Source organism: Passer montanus, unplaced genomic scaffold, assembly GCF_014805655.1.
Source record: "Passer montanus isolate IOZ18808 unplaced genomic scaffold, ASM1480565v1 scaffold6, whole genome shotgun sequence".
NCBI lineage: Eukaryota > Metazoa > Chordata > Aves > Passeriformes > Passeridae > Passer > Passer montanus.
This window is the reverse complement of record NW_024371037.1, coordinates 679,231-701,319: the sequence shown is the minus strand read 5'-3', so window position 1 is coordinate 701,319 and position 22,089 is coordinate 679,231. Positions and strand designations below refer to the sequence as shown.

The 22,089-nt window shown below is 37.7% G+C and overlaps 1 protein-coding gene across 1 annotated transcript in view; it reads right to left on the bottom strand.

The window, feature by feature from the left end:
* Window positions 1-21,318, bottom strand: part of TBC1D22A (TBC1 domain family member 22A) — a 139,550-nt gene extending 118,232 nt beyond the window's left edge. Inside the window, exons 1-5 of the mRNA XM_039726831.1 lie at window positions 21,116-21,318; window positions 18,747-18,803; window positions 16,694-17,034; window positions 15,830-16,009; window positions 722-792 (exon numbers count right to left, since the gene is read on the bottom strand). Coding sequence (XP_039582765.1) covers window positions 722-792; window positions 15,830-16,009; window positions 16,694-17,034; window positions 18,747-18,803; window positions 21,116-21,177 — 711 coding nt within the window. The 5' untranslated portion in view covers window positions 21,178-21,318. The remainder of the gene's footprint in view (window positions 1-721; window positions 793-15,829; window positions 16,010-16,693; window positions 17,035-18,746; window positions 18,804-21,115) is intronic.
* Window positions 21,319-22,089: the final 771 nt, after the last annotated feature.

The following is a 22,089-nucleotide window of genomic DNA, read 5'->3' as shown; positions in this document are numbered from 1 at the left end:
CATGGTACTTCAGCTAACCTATTCCCAAGCTACAGCCACTGCAAAATCCTCTGGCCACAGGGAAAAGATCAGAGTGTTCAGCCAGCTACAAACTCGCACCACAAAAAAGTGATCAGCTTTTTAATGAGGTTGTCTCTGAACTGCCTCACATATCTGACATCAGGAGAGCCAATGCCACAATTCAACTGACACAGTGGTTCAAAGTTTGTCATCTTAAAGCACTATAGAAGAATCAGCCAAACAAAACCTATAGACCCTATCACTGCATTTCCTCACTACAGTGTTACTCCTTTCTTGCAGTTTCTTTAATGTGAATTCAGAATGAAGCCCTTCCTAGGACACTGCATCTTTGCTTTCCCTACCGTGTGTCTATTTTCAAGAAACTGTTAAGAATGTACTTGTGTTGGAACTCTCCACCATTCCATCAAAACTGGTTGAAAGAAGCCACTGTTATCACAACCCCTTCCTTCATAGAAAGCCAGGCTGAAAAATAAAGATACACAGCTGGCATGATTTATTACTACTTCTCATGCCCCTCCTTTCAATTTGATAGATTAATCTTGAAATTGAGTAAAAGAACATAACTTCCATTACAATTCAGCAGAAGACATGTTTCCAACCATCACTGATGGATTACAATTCATGCTAAATCATTTGCAATGCTTGAAAAAGCTATTAGTACTAAATGCAGAGGAAGAATAAAAAACAAAATACAACTTACTGAAAGAAGCTTCCATGCAATTGGACGAACCCGTTTGGGAATGCCAGACCAACTCAATTTTCGCAATTCATCTATCAAAACACAATGGTTTCATGAGAAGCAAGGAAGTTACTCCCAATTCACATACACAGACACATTCAAATTAGCACAAAGGCATTCACAACAATGGTCTTAGAAAATCCAGTGAATACAGAAATATAGGGCAATCCTAATGAGTTAATAAAATACTGGATAATTGTTATCCATAGGGACATGTATGGTAATAGGTACTGAGTGTGATAAGGTAACTCTTTGGAGTATTTCTCAGCATTACTGTTTGGTATACATGCCTTATATTGTCACAGTTGGCAACTTATGATATAAATTTATTATTCTTCCAAGTATTTTTGAGATACATATGAAAGGAATACAGTGTATAAAAGCAATTAAAGCAGTTGTACTATTGAAGTCTACACAAAATAAGAAGCAGCAGCATATCCTTTCAAAAAAACATTAAGAAGTTCACAGTACTTCTGCACACTAAATATGCATGGACAGAGGAAGCATGAAAGCATGCTTATACACAAAAACCCAAGAAGTTTCACAGTTCACAATAAATTTCCCCCTCATCCTTCATCTCAAGGAGTTGAGAGGCATTGAAAGAATAAAAAAAATGACCAAAGGATCAGTAACATTAGAAAAATATGACACTACTAGAGTTCAGTGTGAACCAAAGTCCCAAAGAAACAATGAAAACAGAACTTGTACAAACTATAAACACAGATTAAGAGATAAATTCAAGAATTTGTCACAGGCTGGCACAAAAAGTACACTTAAATATGAGTATGCTGTCACTGAAAACACAAGGCGTCAATGAGAAAAAGATGTAATAAGCAACTGAAAGAAATTTAATTTATTGTCATACTCCAGCTGTGATCATGACACACAAGCTGCCCAACATGAACCCCAGACAGCAGCTGGTCACAATCCCTTAACCCTGATTCCCATTTTTTATCTTTTTTCTAGCACACTTCTACTTCCTTTTCTTTGCCCCATTTAACAAACCACTCCAATTTCTTCCCTTCATGATCCAAGTTTTGCTACTGCTATACCCAAATACGGCATTTCTGAAATGATTATCAGGCACTGTTGGTCTTGTAACACTGCACTTCCCTGAGTGATCTCAGTGCTTCCCTCCATACAATGGCATTGTTTGGGCACCTCTCACACAATTCCCCCTTGACTGCTTGTGAAATCCAGGCATAGCATAGGGTGCTATCCACAACTTGTGTCAGCTTCTCACACGGTGGTTTGTTACATACAACAATTTCTCACATCACCTGCAGTAGTTCTCCACACTCCAGGGAGTTTGCTCAGCCTCCAAGCAGCTCTAGTATTGGCTTGCAGCCCCTACCACTTCTGCAATTCCACCCGTGATCTGATTCCAAGTAAATCCCTGCCACACCAAGAAGTAGTAACAGAATCACTTGTCATATTCTTCTGAAAGCCAGAAAGGCAGGAACTGGTCAGAAGATGTAAAGGCAAAATAAATATATAATATGAACAAGAGTAGAAAGACCGTATTTTGTATCATTTATGAACAAAAACAATAAAAGCCATAATATCTGCCTTAACTAAACAATCTACAAATTATTTCTGTATTTCCTTTCCACCCCAAAGCATGACAGCTAGCTCCAGTTGCTTTAATACCAATGAAAGCCCCAAGTCTTCAAAAGCAAAATCTCCAACTGTGCATATTCCTGCTCTACTCATCCTTGTGCAGTATTTATGAACAAATATACTTTACTGGGTCTAATCTATTTGTGTCCAGGCTGAACAAAAACCAATCTTGTGCATTAGCTTATTACTTCCTTACACAATCACTTTCCTCAAGTTTCAAGTTTTGGCTACCTTTACGCACAACCATACAATTTACAAACTATGTAATTAGTATATGAAGAAAATAGAAAATAAATTGTAACTCAGCAACTACTTTTATTATTTTCTAGTAACACAATTGTTCATTCTTAACTCTATCCCCAGCAAACCCACTCTAATCTTTCACCTTTCCATATTTTTCCTCCACTCTTAACTTGACTCAATAGGAATCCATGCCCAAACATGGGTACCAACCTCTGAAAACAGCACAGTAAGAAAAAGTATAAAAAATGAAAATATGAAGATCTACTGTCACAATCAGAAATGTGAAGGATATAATTAACTGAGTGACAGATCATCCCAAATCACCCAGTACAAAAGTTCCACTTACTTTTAAGTAACTCACTTAATGCCAAAGATAGGAAATACACAAGCAAATTGGAACACAGCTTATTTTCCCTCCCTCCCCTCCTGAGCCTATTCTGCAATGAACATCATTTCCTTTAATTAGGGATAGCTTGGGCTATCACATAATTCCAAACAGTAACACACACTACGGGTGTGGGTTCGTAAGGATTGCTCTTGCCAGAAGGAAACCTCAGCACCAGATGTGGAACTAAAAACCAAGGACAATTGATCTTTCTTTTTACAATCTAACACTTACTTGAAACAGATTCTTTATTTAACCATCATGTGGGATTTGGGAGTGAATACATCCCTACATTCTTCCATGCTTATTCAAACAATTATTTGAACACAAATAATTATGTTGCTTTGCCACTGCCTTATCCTCTCTGGGAGCTCTTTTTACACCTAGATTGTCTGGTGGGCCTACAAAATCTTCAGTGATGTTCCTTCTCCCAATGTATTTGAGAAAAACTATTTAAAGCTAGTTTATAAGTTGTTTCTCAAACTCTCTTTTAGAAATCTCTCTTCCATTCATTTGGCCTGACAGGATTCATATACTGCTCTGCTCTCCTTATTTGACACAGAACTTTACCTTTTGGATTGTATTTAATAACCTTCTATTGTATTTAATAACCTCCTCTGCTCTGTTGTCATGCCATCCTTCTGAACTTTCTCAAGGCTTTTGTTTCTGGTTTTGCTTTTGTAAGTGGTACAGTAATTGCTTTCAGGACAGAGGACTGTTAGACAGATGACTGCACAACTGAGAGTTAAGTCAATTCCATTACAAACCATTAGCCCTTGGTATGTGATAGTTCTATTTCTTCACACTGACTGCTGTCCTATATCATAATTTTCTGAAATTCTAGGATCCCAGACTAATCAAAAAAAAAAGAAAGAATTCTGGCCCTAACTTTTCACTACAGTGACCTCAACTACTATTTTGCCAGTGACAAAGAACACACAGTAAAACTCAAAGAAGCTATGCAAGAATTCTTATCAGGCAGCAAACTCCAAAAGCACACCCTCTGACCCTTGCATGACACTACTGCTGAAGCATTAATTCACATTATGCTTTCTTCTGATGGTTCATCACCAAAATAAGAGGAAAAGAAACAAAGGACCCTGCCCTTTCCAACAGCAATTACAAGAGCAGGACCAAAGTTGCTCCTGGAAGACTTAGTCTAACCCTACTATAACATAAAATAAAAACACTTATGATAATGAGAAAAAATTGAAGCATATACACAAGAGTGCCATATTAGACATTCATAAGACTGTCAGTAAAGCTAAATTCTAATACCGCTGTTAAAATACATTAACTACATGTGCATTTTATTAGACACACGTAACTAAATTTTACAGCAAGTGTCTCTATTACAGTCTTTAAGATGGGCTTTATTCTTACAAATGACTCAACAGGCGAGTTTCTAAAAATCAAATAACATGTAATTGAAACACTTACATTCCAGTTCTCAGGTTACCTCGAGACACTTAAATTTAAAAAAAAAAAGAGGACCCTGAAGATAACTGACTGGTCAGCCTCACTTTTGTGCCTGGGAAGATCACGGAACAGAAGACCTTCCTAGAAGCTCTGTGAAGCAACATGCAGAACAGTGATGTGATTTGAGACAGCCAGCATAGCTGACCAGAACAAGTCCTGCCTGAGCAGCATTTTGGCCTTCTACAATGGTGTGACTTATCAGTGGACAAGGAAAGGCTTCACAGGCATCATCTGTTTAGAATTCTGTAAAGCCTTTGACATAGTCCCCCAAAAAATCCTTCTCTATGTTGGAGACAGAAGTGGATTTGATGGGTGGACTCTTTGGTGAATGAAGAATTGCTTGAATGACCACATCCTGGGAGTAATGGTCAGTGGCTCCATGATGAGATGGAGATCAGTGATGAGCAGTGCCCCTCAGGAGTTCATACTGAGCCAGTGTCATTCCATCTTGGTGACACACACTGCGGGATCAAGTGTGCCCTCATCAAATTTGCAGATGACACTGAGCTGAGTGGTGCAGTTGACACACCTGAGAGCTGGGATGCCATTCAGAAGGACTTGGACAAGTTGGAGGAGTGGGCTCATGGGAATGTCATCAGGTTTAACAAGAGCAGGTGAAAGGTCCTGCACTTCTGTTGGGTCAACCAACCAGTATCAATACAGGCCAGGGGATGGAAGGGTTAGGGCAATAAACACAGGAGAAGGACTGGCTGGACAAGAGGCTGGACAGGTGAAAAGGCCAAACATGTCCTGGGCTGTATCAAAAGCAGCATGGCCAGTAGGTCAAGGGAGGTAATTCTGCCCCCTCTACTACACTTTGGTGAGATCTCCAGGTGGGCACGGAGTACTGCATCCAGCTCTAGAGTCCCCAGTAAGAGAAAGACATGGACCTTTTGGAGTGAGTCCAGAGGGCCATGAAGATGATCAGGGGGCTGTAATGCCAAACAGAGTTTTGGGTTTTATACATTTTCCATATATTTGTAGCTCTGTAGACTACTATTATATACTTATATAACTCCTAAACTAACTATAATACTTTTCCTATCCCTTTACCTAAATTTTAGAACAATAAGCTAACCTTCCTGGAATATTATTTATTCTTCTCTCTATAGTGTGAACCACTATTTTTTCACTATATATTACAGACATAATAAATGCAGGGTTAAAAGCTAGGGGCAGCTTCAGTGGGGGACATAACTGAAAGGGGGGATTACTTAATTAACTGTTCTTCTAATTGGATGATTTCTGTTAAGTATGCTAATTGGTTAAACTAATAAAATTGTCACACTGTATTACGTGTGCATCTTGCCGTATTTGTACCATGAAGAACTTTCATTAAAGGAAACTGTTTGGCTTGTGGCATCAGGCATCAGCTGGACCACCTTTCCTATAAACACAGGCTGAGAGAGCTGGAGTTGTTCACCCTGGAAAAGAGAAAGCTCTGGGCAGCATTGTTGTGGCCTTTCAATACTTAAAGTGAGCTTATAAGAAAAATGGGGACAGATTTTTTTGCCAGTCTGTTTTGATATGATAACAGATAATGGTTTTAAGCTGAAAGTGGCTTCAGACTAGATGCAAGGAAGAAATTTTTTACAGTGAAGATGGAGAAACATTGGAACAGGTTGTCCAGAGGAGCTGTGAATGTCTCATCTCTGGGTGAGGGTCTCGGACCAACCTGAGGCAGTTGAATGTGTCCCTGCTAATTGCAGGGGTGTTGAACTAGATGGCATAGGGTCCCTTCCAACCTGAACTATTTTATGAACTTAGAATTTTAATTAATTATAAAAGTATTTATCATCGGCTGAAACATTACATTCTCCCAAGTCAAAGCATAACTTCAATGAATTGTCATTAGAGCAACTCCTTCCCCTGTAGATTTCCCAAGGAATTAGACATCCTAGTTTTGAGTCACTGAGCATGACTTTCTACAGATTCTCAATGCACAGACTCAAAAGCACAGACTTTCTACAAAAGTTTTAATAGCACCTACAAATCACACATTTTCAATCAAGATAGTACTGCAAAATATTATTGTTTCAATACAATTGGTATTTTCCTAAACTTCCAGAACAATTATTTTGAAAATGAGCACTTGTAAACATTCTAATTACAGACACAACCACTTGTTAAAAGTGTGAGCAAAGAAGCAGCTGAAATTAGGCAGATCCAAAAACAGTATCTGTAAAACCCTGTCTGTGAACTCTGTCCCAAACTAAAAGGATACTTTCTGAAGAAACAGTTTAAACCCCAGTTGTTAGTCTGTTTTTCAGCTGCCTCATTATTTGACATAATTCTGTGACCAATGGGTATGAAAGTATTTATAAATCCCCATAGATTTTAGACAAAAAGTATATCAATTTGCTCACACTAGCCAACTATCACTTCTGCTTAGGAGACAGCAGTTACTTTTCACAGAAATGTTGCTTTAGGATATCTTATTATGAGGGCATAATGTGGTATGAAAATGCTTCAAATTAATATGATTAATTTAATTTAGGAAAAAAATTGTTTTATCCAGCTTACTACAATACATTTACAGATACACTTCCTCTCTCTGAGGAAGAAAAAGTTTAAAGCAATTGTTCTAACAGAAATCTTAAGACTATCCTTTTACTGCATTTAGATTTAAAGACTTCTCATATTCCATGAATATTTCATGGGGAATTTTACAAAGAAAACATGCCATTAGTTTGCCAGCTTTTAACTGTACAAGCAATTACTGGAGTTATTACCCACTACACCTAAAACACATGAGGGCAAACAACCAAGTCTACAAGTATTTTTCTTGGAAGTACAAGCTAATCATTCTACCCATTACAAATATATAAAAATAAGAAATATTAAAGGAGTTCAAAGTTTCTTTGTATGTATTATTCATTTTTGATACAGCTGTTATTCCACTGAGATTACTCTAAATGGCTACATGAAGTGATGGCCTGCATGAGCAACTCCATGATAGATAAGATAAACCAGATTTACATGTTTTATGTTCCTACTACATAAATTCCTTGGATATTTTAACTATACAAAGCTGGAAAATTCTTTCAAAAGCACAGATGCACAGAACTGCAGCTCCCCCAACAGCACGTTATAATACAGGCAGTACATACAGAAAATAACTTTAATATAGGGCTTGTTATTACTATGGCAACCACAGCAACTGGTTTTCAAAATGAATAATAGCTCTGTTAGGCACTTCATTAATTTATTTTTTTTTAATCAAACACTGCCCTTAATCTTCTCAATGGAACAAAGAGTTATTCTGAATGCTGCAGAAACAGGAAATAAAGTCCAATCCACCTTTGTAAATACAGGGTAAGAGCCTTTTCAGAGCCTTTGCTAGAAGAGAGTAGGAAAGTACATCCTGTCTGCTACTTCACACAAAAAGTCAGAAGCAGAAGCAGATGAGGTTGGTGTTACAAGGTATAAGAAAGTAAGTGATTAGGGAAACTAAGGCAAAAAGAAGATTATTGAAATTGCTAAGATCTGCAACACGTAAAGCCAGTGATGGAAACGATAAGTAATGCAGAACAACTGTGGCAGCAGCAGATGCTATTTCTCATAGTTCTCCCAAAACATCCAATTTCTGTGCAACATCAACTGTTGTTTGTACGTTAATGAAACATTGAAACACTTTCTAACTTTTCATATACAAGTAACGGAAAACCTTTTAAACCCCTGTTTTTCACAGTTCTCCCAAAACATCCAATTTCTGTGCATCATCAACTGTTTTTATTTGTACGTTAATGAAACATTGAAATAGTTTCTAACTTTTCATGTACAAGTAAGGGAAAACCTTTTAAACCCTCTTCTGAATATTAAAAAAAAAAAAGCAGCTCTTACTGATTCAATTATGAGTCTTGACTTTAGTGGTTGCACTGGAAGTATTATTTTAGTTTAGCTTTACATTAGATTCTATTATATCAAATTCCTGTATAAGGCTAGCCCTTAACCTCTAATCCATGAAAGTTTTTCTCAGGTAACTACAAACATACGTAACATCCAGAGTATTTGTCCATTGTGGCTAAAACACACATGAGGGCATAATAACCAATAATCTGCAACAGTGAGGCCAGCATAGCACCAACACACACAGTGAAACATGCTCCACTGTCTTTACCTTTCCAGACAAGTTTTTTGTACTTCTTCCAGTTCTAGGCATGCTGCTAATGAAGTAACAATGACTTATGTTCCAACATTATTAACAGTGAAAGAGATGCTGGCAAGAAAACCTAAAGGATTAATTATACTTCCTTGAGCCTTTGTAAACTGATTTACAAGCTGTATGTGCCACTCATTACAACACATACATTGCTAATCTTGATGTTCAAAAGCTTCAGGACGCAGAGCATGTTCAGAGTTCTCAGTAGTCTTGTTGGTGACATTCCCATTAAGTCACTCCCATGACACAAAGTCTGCAAAACGTTATGAGAAGAGGCAAAGCTGTTCCCTCAGTCTACGACTTCAAGAGAGAACACTGAACTGAACACAAAGTCTAACTTCAGCTTTCATGATGCTCTCAGGTAAGGAAGGGAGATGGCACCCCGAAAACAAGCAAACAAACAGCCATTCAAACACAAAAACTATAAGAACACTTCATCATGTAGTACTTCTCCTTCTTTCAGTTCATCCATACTAAAATATCCCTCTTCACTGTATTGTTCACCACATGGCTAAGATTCACAGACTGTTTCTGAATACCTGATCAAAAAATCAGTGCAATAATCTCTTAAAAATTCTACTAAAACTTTAACAGACACAAAAAAAACCCCTTTTAATTAATCAATCCTGCAATCTGGAGTAGAATGCTAACTCTTTTCTTTTTTGATGATCAGTTAATTGTAACTACCAAGGCAATTTTTGTGTGTACACAGAAAATTGAATGATAACTTAGTGATTCTTTTTTAACAGTAACCCCTTCACATCAGCTGAACTTAAGGGTCCCATTGTAATGCTCTACATCCAAATCCACTTGGAAAAAGACATAGTACAGAACTCAATTCTTCGTTAATGGAGCCATGAGTATAACATGGGAGTTTTAAGGACTGTGCTAAGAGCACACTTCTTTTTGAACAGATCAATGGTTTTAACCTGAAATGTTCTCTGTGGACATCCACACAAAAAGAAACAGCTTAGTCTCTAAGCTATTCTGATACTAACAAAAATCACACAGATCTTCTATTTATAGGCAAGAAGTCCAGAACCTCAGAACTAGGCTCATCTGTGTAGTTCACAATGCCACTTACCCATTTATGAATTTGAGTCATACCTGAATACCAAAACTCTTGACCAGAAAAAAAAAAATAAAGGGAACGCTTTAGGTTACAGGCTCCTTTTTCAGAACTGAGAAAAGGGAAAGATTATCTTGTGTGTTAATAGGAGCTGCAGCTGTTCAGTCTTACTCTTTTTTTCTCCCTCAATGAAAACTTAATTCAATGATAGGTGGTGTTTGGAACACATAAGAGTAAAAAGTCTTCACTCAAGTCAAAATTAACAAATTAAAAATTATATGCTTCTTAAAAGATAACAATATTAATCTACAACTAAACTACAGTTCTTCTGCAAAGCTTTTGATACAGTCCCCCACAACATCCTTGCCACTAAAACTGGAGAGATTTGTTTGAGGGATACTGACATTCAGTCAGTTCTTTACTCCAAGAGTAAGGAACAATTTTATAATAGTAATATAAAAATATAACAGTAATTTTATCATGTAAAATTATGTAATTAGTCAATAGCTCAGCTCCAAGTGGAAACCAGTAATGAGTGGTGTCTCACAAAGGTCCACACTGGGCCAATACCATTTAGCATCTTCCTCGATGGCACTGACACCGAGTGCAGCCTCAGTACTCCGCTGGCAGATGACACCAAGCTGTGACACAGTGGATTTGCTGGAAGGAGCACATCCCATCCAGGGAGACTTGGATAAGCTTAACAGGTGGGCCAAAGCAAAGCCCATGAAGTTCTACAAGGGCAAGTGTAAGGTCCTGACCCAAACTGGAGCAATCACTAGAACCAGCACAGGTCTGGAAATACTATATCAATCTAGCATTTTAACAAAGGAAGAGAAATGCATACTGAAGAAACAAACTCTGCAAAATCTTATCAAAATTGTTTCAAGAATCTATTATCATCTAGTTACAAAAAGTCATAAATTAATACCTTTACATTGAAATATTCCACCAGAGCAGTAATCAGAATAAATGCTTACTATTAAATGAAAAGACAAGTTATGAGACCAACCCACAGAAAACAGGAAGACAAAACACTAACAACGAGTAACTAAAAGAAGAACAAACAATGGATATTTAGCATTCATTTTGTTCAGAAGACTCTATATTAATAAAAAAAAATGTTACTAAGTCTACTGGTACAACACTGCCTGGTTAATAATCTTTTTTTATTAGCTAAATAGGAATGCATATTTTGTAGATAAAAAGCTAACTAGAACAGAACAAGAATCAGAGAGGACATCTTTCGGTAATAATAATTTGAAAAGACAGATAGGACTAATGACATCACACAAAGCAGCAGTAGGACACATGTTAACTTTATACTATATATCAACAAACTTAAAGAAGAATAGGCACTCACATGATCAACTACAAGTAATTCACAACTGTAAGGAGCATTAAAATTCTAAATGACATGGATGTACTAGGAGCACAGAAATAAATCACTGTGTAGATTAGTGCAGATAAATTAATGAAGCTGGGAACAAAATTAATCAAGTTCATTTCAATTAATGCATTTTGTAAAGTTATTGAAACTTTTCAATAGCACCAGTTTGGCAAGCAATTTTACAGGACATAACAGACTGCTGTTACAGAATACTAGATTTATAAGCCGTAAGTGAAAGAAAAGGTAATTACTATGTTAGATCAGGTTTAATATAAATCTACAATGGATGTGACCATGAATAAGAAAATCCTATTTCAAGTTGCTGCAACAATACAGAAGACCACTGTGATCGGGAAAAGAGACATCTAACATGTTTTCTTTCTGAATTTAATCCCTAGAGAACCACTCTTGAATTATTTTATTATAGCACACAGAGACAACCAGCTATTGTTACAAAATAATCTGAGATTACAGCATTTTAACTCCTGTAAAACTATGTAATTAGTTTTTGCCACCATGAGATAAACCAGCTATTCTTTACAAGTTCTGTAAGACTTCACAACATTATCCACTACTTTCATTGCAAAAGACTAGCTAAGAGACAGCACCCAACTCAGCAGCTTGCAGTGCTCTCTGAAAAGGTTACCTTTTTGAGACTTGGTCAAAAGGAGGAAGAAAAATAGATTAGTTTTTTAAGAAATACAATGAAAGGTGCTCTTGAATGTGTACAGCAGCTGGAGTAAATTTAAGATGGGAATACTTCACAATTTTCATGGGTGCTTTTACAGGGCCTTCTATTATTTTTATTAAGGTAGTGTGCTAAAACTTCAACATGTTTTATGCAGGTTGGGATTTGTCATGATTAAATAGGAAAAAAAGTGACCCTAACATGCAAAACAATTTTACAACTTAAGAAATTAGTTGTTTTGACTCTGAAATAATACATGTGTTATGTTGCATAACAGTACCATTACAATGTTTTGAAGCTTTATTAAATCAAGAGAACACAGCACACCAAATTTACCATTGGTTGTTATTTTACTTAAATAAACACATTTCTCACATCCAGTTACATACTCATTAGCCATATATATGTGTAAAAAAGCACAAAAATAGTTGATTTGAAGATAAAGGCATTAAGGAAGTGCTTTAATCAGCTAATTTTTAAATTTATATTAATAACCCATCACACACCAGCTGTGCTGAACTTGCAAGTATGCAACAACTTGTTTGTTGCTTTGTCAGATTTTATCAACATTGCTTACATTGTGTTTGCACAGTAAACAGCTCCCTAAAACATATTACAAGACTAGTAAAAGCTTAAGTTTAACAAAAATAATTAAGCTTTAATTGGAAACCTGAAAGACACAGCTGTACTGTTCCTCTAATATATACAAAGTGAATCTGTGAAGCAAAGTAAAATTTCTCCTCAGAAATACTCCCCCCATACTGATTTGCTAAAGTTCCATTCCCCCCTCTTAAAGCAAGCACCTGTTTGCAAAAATTCTGCAAGCCTGTCTTCACTTAGTAATGCAAGGTCCATTACAAGGAAAGACAAGACCTGAAATTCAGTAAGTCTACAGCAAACTGACTGCAAGTCAGGCATAAACACAGGTTGATCGCACGAAACTACTGTGAATGATTCCTGGTGAATAAACTGGCATGCACTACTAGGAGTGGGAAGCAATGCAGACAAATCGACCCTACAGACCACTCTGCAGCTGTGTCCTGAACTCAGCTATCCTACCAACACCCCCACTCTGCTTCCAGACCCTGCACCCACACATCTCTCTATGATCTAGCTGACAAGGGTCACTCCTCCAGTCCCCATCCAACCAAACTGCTTCTTACAATACACTCCTCCTACCAGCCCACGTTTCTTGCAGTAACTACCTGTTTCCACAAGTTCAAAGCAGCCAGCCTGTGGACCAAACCCAACTCCAAAATCTGTTAGTGGTTTCCAATGACTAAAATAATGTTCACTTCCGAATTTATAAACATAATTCATATTTATGAGATTTTTCTTGTGAAAGAACACACTCTTTCACGCCACTAGTTGGCATACACGACTAAAATTGCATTTTACACTATGTTTATTGGATAATGATTATTGAAGTGTGACTCAAAGGATTTCAGGTCATTTGCATTACTTTGTATTCATAGTCAATGTTGATTTCTCTTGTTATGATAAGAGAATATGTGCATGACATGGCTACAGTTCTACAGATTAACTTACTTTTATTTTGCTTTAAAAGGACTTGTTACATAATCTCTTACAACAATATGCAAAATTATGCCAAAGAAAGAAAACAAACACAATAGAAATAATTTACTTCTGTTACTTCTACGTCCAAGCAAAACAAGCCTAATACTTGCAGAAATTAAGAGAAATATTTACAAAAGTGTCTCCATGTCTTACTAATTTAATTCATTGTGACAAATGAAACCCAACTATTTGTGGCTCCAACACAAAACAGACTCACACATACCACGTCACCCCCACACACACACACAGAATAAGCCAGCTGCAACAGAATAGCCACCTATCCTTGTATTACCACAAATTTCAGCTTGGAGCCTATTGCCTAGTTTCTACCTTAGTACATTTTCAGTATTGCTCTGATGAAAAACGAGGGGGAAAAAAACCACAAAACCACCCCAATAACAAATTTAAAAGTCCACCACACACAACCTGTAACACTTTCCCAAGCTACTGCTGTCATTATAAATCAAGAGTACTTTTTAAACATAATCTTCACTGTATCACAGAGCTAAACCAAACATCTTCCAAAAATTGATTCATTAAAAATGCATATAGACATGCACACACCAGATTCTGATGAATTGTGCATGCAGCAATAAGCATATACATGTTTGCATATGTATATATGTGTACACACACTTTCCCTAACAGATACCAAGAATTCAGGCCAAGCCCTACTATCATATATGATCTACTCCTAAGAGCTTCATGATCATCAAGAGCTTGCACATCATGAATAACAAGTTCATTTCTTTCACTAAAACTACTATGTATCACCTGTAGATAGATTATATATAGATTTATGCGCTATTGGACATATTCCAGATACAAAAGTCAAAATATTCACAGCAAAAAAAATCAAAACTGGGTATAAAAATCTATTCACACAACTTCAAACTGTACTTATCACTTTGTATAGCAAAGGAAAGAACAAGCTTCCTATAAACAGTTATAGAAAAGGCATTATTTAGTGGTTTGTACGAGAGCTTACTAGATATTTTTCACACTGTAATATCAAGGAAGCACACTGATATTTCACTTTCCTACACATATTTCAGTGTCAGATTCATAAAGTTCAAGAGCAAAAAAAAAATATATATATATAGTTTGTTTAAATAGCATTGACTAAATTCACCACATACAGGGTGACTGCACTCTTATTAAGAGTGCAAATTTTCTTCCAAAATTATTTCACTTTAATCTGATTTACTGGTAAAGTATTCTAAACTAAATAGACAGCAAAAGTGAAATAGATACTTTTAAACTGAATTCTGTCTTTCATCTCATTTTGCAACCTTATGTAACAAAGATTTCTATTACCACAACATTCTTAAGCTATGAGTTTTCATGTCTGTCACAATCACAAAGGTCATAACATCTGTTAGATCAAAGGTCTAAACAGCAATATTTGATTACCATTTTCAAGTTTATGTAAAATATGTTTTAACACCTCCCTTTATTCACAGTTGCATTTCATAAGAATTGTCCTAGAACTCACTGAAATATTCAATCTCATGCAGTTATTATAGTCTCCAAAAATGTACTTTCCTAGCATCAAACTGACAATAAGACACAGCATGGGGAAAAAAAAAAAAAAAAACAACAAATAAAAGCTACAACTTGGACTGCAGCATATTGAAGAAGCCTCATGACAATGACCAGGCAGAAGAGCATCAATTCAAGAACTGTAAATATGCAATTTCTACTTCTTTCTGTAAGTTTCCTGGAGATTTCTTCCAGAATGGTCTACCTCAAAGACATTTTCTTTATTCATTATTTTGTCCTCAACTCCTAATCACCAAGTTCTCCAAATGGAGTGTACTAATCCTGCTTCAGATTTTCACTTGGGACACAAAGCCATTTGATTCTGTGATACCCTCTTGGCACTTGTATTGACTATTCAGCAGCTAAAATCCAGTAAACAAAGGGAACAGTCAAGTTATCTGACAATACATTTGTTTTGCCATTGACTTGTTGTCAGCATTCACAGATGAGACACAGAACTACTGTATCAGCCTGTGAACATAAAGAAGGCTCACAGAGAGACAAGCAGTAATACTTACACGCCTCATCATTCTTCACTCCTATTTATTTCCAAGCATGAAAATTACACTTATATACCAAGCTGTTCCATTATCAGGCATTAACAATAAACACAGCTAATTATACTTTGGGTTTTTTCCTACAGAGATTAGTCTGGTAGGAAGAAATAATGTGAGAAAGAACAAGAACCCATCGAACACCCTTCATATATTAGTAGGATGCATGCAAATCACTTATTAAAAGCAGAAGTACTACAAACTTTCAGTTTTATTCTTTCTTTTGTAAGATCAATTTTCAATGTCTAAAGGATTAGATCCTAACCAAACCATATGGCAGGACAGTAAATCAAACAAGAAAATTCTATAGTTTAAGAATAATTTAGATGTAATTCACAGGTCCTATGAGAAACACTCACCAAGATCTGTATTTGGGCCAGCAAGTAGCTGCTTAAATTTGTCTAGTCGAGATGCTTCTCTCTCAGTTAATGCAGGAGTAACTGAGGTGCTGTAGTCTGCCATTCCACTTGTCAAGGGAGGTATGGAAGTTTGTGGAAGCGACTGTGATCTCTGCATGGAAGAATTTTCACTAGCATTATCTGAAGGGAAAAAGAAGCATAGCAGTTAGCCTCAGCTAGTGAGAAGGCTACTAATCAGTTGAATTTAATTTGTAAATTTAGAACAGAACTCTGTTTTTGAAAAATACAAACTCAAGCCTAGCAGAAGTTCGGACTTCAAGTTACTTGGATTTAGCAGAAGGAGCATTTCTCTTTGAAGCAGTATTCCACAATTCAAATACATCAGAGATCATATTAATAGCAAGGCTCATGAACTTCTAAAATCTCTGCTACTAAAAGCTGTTTTCATTCTCTCTAACAATCTCAAAAAAAAAAAAAGAAAACAAATAAAAAACAACCACAGAGAAATCTTGGAATTATTCCAATTGAAAGCTTATATAAAACCATAGAAAAGATCACATGAGGATGAATCTCCCAGTCCACCTGCATGACTTTCTCCTGCTTTTCAATATATTTTAATAACAATTTATTTATAATTTTTAACAATAGCAAAAAACAAATAGTGAAAACAAAAGAAGTTTAGTTATCCCTCCCTTACACACATGCATTACAATTTTGTAAAGCATGCAGTCTTCCTCTCAAATAAATCACTAGTGATAAACAGCAATATGAATAAAGGGTTGGGAAGGGTTTACTGTCTTACAGGGGCAAATCTGGTAGCTCTCATCCTTTAACTTCCAAGATCTTTCTCACTTTTCAACATACCTAATGAACTTGATGTATGACCTTCACTGACTGATTTAACAAGCCTATTATCACCACATGCAACTGAAGTCAGCTGTGCAAATTCCTCTTGTTTTTCTTCCTGTAGATGCTCTTCCTGAAATTTATGCTGTTCTTGTAGCTTGCTGTGATTCTGAATTACTTTGTGAGCTGTTTCCATGACCACTTCTGTATTTAAGTTTTCAGCAGCTATTGCTAAGAGTTCATCATCATCATCTCCAAGATCCCAAGCATCACTTGTGTTACTTTCAAATTCTTGGAAGGTGCTGACTTTCTTCAATTTCACTGGAGTTGTAGGTGGCTTTGAACCTGGTTTTATCAAGCTGTTCAAAAACAAATAAACACTATTTAGAAAACCAGTAAAGAAGCAAAACACTCTGGCTAGGACCAAATCCTGAAAGTTCATAGTTGACACTGCATAGGTAGCAAATATTTATCTCTCTCCCCTCATGTTGCCACTACATCCACCCACAGTAACACACAGCTAAAGAAAGCTGGAAAAAAGGGCTGTAAAAACTGATACTTTGTTGCTTTGAATAGAAGTGGAAACTAATCTTTCCTTCCTTTTTCTTAAGAAAACAAAACCAAAAAAAAAAAAAAAAAACCCAAAAAAAAGACCGACCCTAAAATCACATGAAAGGATTGCTACTAGAATAGCTTATAAAATAGGGCACACTGCACTGCTCTTGCTTCATCCATTTCTGTAGATTTCAGCCCTTTTAATGCAATTGCTGCATAACAGCACAGAAGCTGCAATCAAGTCATGGTCTACTCCTAACTCATCATAAGCAACCATGCAACACAATCACTGACATAAACAAACCAAGTCTCGCCTTAAAACTCATTAAATCCATCATTCCTTTCCATCCAGGCATGCCAGCATGGATTTCCTTCAGAACTTTGCTCTTCTCAGAGGAAAGATATTTCTTCTAGTTACTAGTCTAAGTGGACCCTGATCAGCTCCCAACCTTTTGCCCCTCTGTCAACACGCAGTGTGAGATATGAACCAAGTATCCCTCCCTAGCCTGGAACTTGTCCTCACCTACAGTAATGCAGAGCAATCACACCTCCCTTTAGAAGGGAGCTGAGGAAGGTATAAAGTTGAGAGGGTTTCTTAGTCTGTTCCCAAAAAATAAAGAAGTTACTGGCATTAATTTAATTGTGTTTTCACAGAATGGGTAGGAAGGGAAGGGATCATAGAGGGTCATCTGGCCCAAACTCCCTGCTCAAGCAGGGTCATCTTGCACGGAACGACATCAAGATGGTTCCTGAGTTCATTTCTGACCTCCCTCTCTCTCCACCTGGGCTAGTTTTTCTTTTTCCTGTTAAGACAAGGCAGGTAGAACTGCAAATCAGAAGTAGTTCTTACCCAGTTCTCATACAGTATCAGTTATAACGTTTCTGTTATGTCCTACAGGGAGTATCTTCCCTAACAGGTGCTACAACACCTACATTTTCACCTGACTTGTCATCACTGTCCAGAACAGCAAGGTCTTTATCTAGTTCTGTCACTTCAAGCAATAAACTTCCAGTTTTTGTTACTTGGTCTGTATACCTCCGTATTTTGAGCGAATTAATCTAATTTCTTTTAATTTCACCCTTAGGATCACACATTTCAATTGCCTCTAACCCTGCATCATCTGAAAATTAACCAGAATGTTTACATCTTGTACTGTCTGAAACCAGCCCTTGAAAAAATTTAGCAGAAGCACGACATCCTTCCAACCAAATACTCATCTTTGTAACACTGCTTTTTTACTTTACCACAATTTCCCATGTATAAGGCATTAAAAATAAATAGGAGCAGTTGGCAGTCTATGTTAGTTAAGATCTGAAAAAGCTGATTTGTTCCTGCAAATATGGTAACCATCAGGAAGTCACAAAGGAGAAGTCAAAACAGAGAAGTCAAGACTATGACAAAAATTGAAAAGGGAAGATGAACAATAAACTTTATAGCCAACAGGGAAAAAAAAACAAAAGAGAAGACAGAGGAGACACAAAATACTTAGAATATTTAAATATAAGGTTAACTCACGTTCCATGCAATAGTGGGTCAAAAGGTGGATGCTGAGCTCCGTACACATGTTGAATACTAAAGAAAAACAAAGAGTTATCATAAAAATAATAAATATTTGTAGAGTTTCTGTGTTTTAAACAGTCAATAATAAACAGAACTGAAATGTTCCAACAGTTGTCTGTTTCAAAAACTAAAAATAATGAAGTTGCAATTGATATGAATACTGAGAAGTAATTTAATAAAACTTATAGATTTGCTAAACAGGAACTCTGTGAGACCTAAGCTAAGACTATTTTAGGCTATTTTATTTTTCTAACCAAGAAATAAAATAAGATATAAGTTAGACTCTGCAGTAAGAATCTATGAAAATTCTCTCCCCAGATTTATCATTTATTTATCTCTTGCAAAAAAATTAAGAATTCTCAAAGAAATATCTATAAAGATTTAACATCAAATCCAACCACACAGTTCTTAACCCAAAATCCAACCAGACAGTTCTTAACCATTACGAAAGTACAAGGATGACAAAGCTACAGAAAAATGCAGAAGGTGACAGCTTAGAGAATAAAAGCCATAGGAGTACTAAAAGAATGCTTTGAAGTAAGCTTCCAAATACAGACTTATTCACTAACCTCTAACACTACAACATAGCATGTTACTGTGTGAAAACCAAAACTCCCTACAAACTACAAGTTCATTACCTCCCAGTTATTGGGTATAAAACTATTTTGTAAGTAAAAATATGGCTCAGAAGACACATCAAGACTTACATGTGGCTTCACAGTAGAAATTATTACAACAGAACTCTCTAATCATAAGAGAAATAAATCATGTGCAACATTAACAACTACCCAAACCTGTAATAAAAATCACATACAACAAGCATGCCCTCCTGACATACCAACAACAATCTCCAGACCATAAGGAAAAGTCCAGCCTTAGCAAACCTGAGTCAGAACCAAGCCAAAAAGGCTGCAGTCAAAACAGATTTTAAGTGAGACTCAGATTTCCACAACAGGTGCAGCATTAGCACCAGTGGAATTAGCCCTATGGGTGACTGAAAATGGTGGTTTATCAAAACTTTTAACTATTTTTATGTGATTCCATGGAAATCAATGCCCCACCAGACCTTCCACAGAGCCATTTGCCATCCTCTCCACAGGTACATCCCTGCCCTACGCTCACGTGAGGGTCAGGTGTCACTGTCCATTTCCATACACACAGCACGTGCCTTTTCCTTGCAGCACTCTGTGAATATCTGCAATGCAAATCCACTCAAACAGAAGCAACAACAGTCCTCTCCATGCCATGAAAAAAATAAATAAAAATCAAAACCACATTCTCCACAGTGTCCTTGTTTTTCACAAGCCTGCAGCTGCCTGCAAATTAACTGGAACTATTTATAGATCCTGTGCAAGGGAGGAAGGCCAGGAGTGTTTCACCCTCAAGAGATTCAGCGAAGTTACAAAGAAAAGGTATTAGATGAAGGACACCAGTTGGACTGAAAAAGTTAGTTTGTAACTAAAGAAACAAAACCACACCCAGTTAGTGCTTATGGGTCACTGAAAATATAAGAAGGCAAATGATGAGCAGGACTATATTGCTGAATTCACATAAAGGGCATAAAATACAGAGTTACTGTTCTCTGAGAACCACAAGGACACATCAGTCTTACAAAAATAATATAGAAAACTGTTCTGTGAGAATAATTTAAGGATAAGACCAGAGAATGTTATTGTTAAATAATAATCTGAACATGTATTTTCACCCTGATGCAACAGTCAAAAGAGTTAACAGGACTTTGGGGATCTATTCCCTGGAAAACCTTGAATGGGAGAATGTGCTTGCAGCTCTTTGCACTAATACAGCTGCTCTGCTGTGCACACTTCAGAAGAAAGTTGAGAAATTGACAATGTTCTGAAATACGTAGCAGAAACTAAACCACGTCTCTATGCCTAGAAAATACAGTTTCCTACAATCTATTTCAAAAATTTCATAACTCGCATCAAGTTTCAAAACATCCCAACTTGGCACTGCTGAGAGCTCCAAACACGTTCTCCCACGCAACGTCTCCCTGCGAACACATTCCCAAAGTCCCATTAACTCCTTTAACCGCGATGCCAGGCTGGGAACGCACACTCCGATAATTATTTAACAACCTTTCTGACACAAGTCATAACCAAGGCTAAGTGACCACCAGCCACCTCCCCCCGGCACCTGGAGGCGCCCAGCGCGGGAAGGCTCCGCGCACGGACACAACGAGGGACCCGCGCCCGAGCAGGCACCGAGCGGACCCGCCGGTCCCGCCGGGCTGGGCGCGGGGTTGGGGTCACAGCGGAGCCGGACGGGCACAGACACCGCCCCGGCCCCTCCGCGGCTCCTCTCACCTGCCCGGCACCTTCGCGCCGCTCCGCTTCCAGAACTGCTTCCTGCCCCCGTCGCTCGCCATAGCGGCGTCACCTCATCCCCCTCCGCGCTGGCGGCCCCGGCCCGCGCCCTCAGGCTTCACTCATTCCGCCATTCCCTTCCACAGAAGCAGCACTGAGCGCCGCCATCTTCGGACGGGGAAACAACCCCGCGCCTTATTGGCCGCCCGGAGCGGCCGCAAGCTTGAGCCAAGCACAAGTGAGATTGCTGCCGGGTGGCGCGCTCGGGCCAACCGCGGCGAGCCAGGCCGGGGCGGCCCCTGCCCCGTCACGGCGTGCCCGGGGTGTTCCCGGTGTCCCTCGGCGTTCCCCGGGTGTTTCCCCGGTGTTCCCCGGCCAAAGCTTTCCTGTAGCTCAGGAATTGCTCCGCGGCTCTCCGAGTGTGACGTTTTCAGTCCTCTTTGATTGAGCCGTACAGAGCAGTTCCTCAGAGAACTCCTTAGAAGTGCAAAGCTTGCCTTGTAGATGGATGGTGATGCTAACTGAAGATCGGTGGGCATCGGTTTATAACAAAGTCCATCACATTTTTTCTACTTTTATCTTTTTACATATATTTCCAATTATTAACGCAGTTAGTGGGGGGACTTTAAGCTTTCTCCGTTTGAAAGTTCTCCAGTCATTGTGCCCACTTCATTTAAGGCTTTGAGATGGTACAACATTGGGGGTTTTAAATGTCTCTGTACATTTCTCAGCAATACATCACATGACAAGGATGCATCACTGCTGCCAAGAAAATAAGTATGGTTTTATGTTATTCTTTCAACTATGGCTTTTGAGAAACCAGTGCTGAGTTACAGGAGGTTTTGCTGCATCTCAATGCAATTTAGCATATAATTTAACATGTCAACAATTGTTCAGGGAATATTCTGCCATAATTAAGCACAAAAACTGGCATATAGTACAAGAGGTGATCTGCAGTGCAGTCTTTGTTCTTT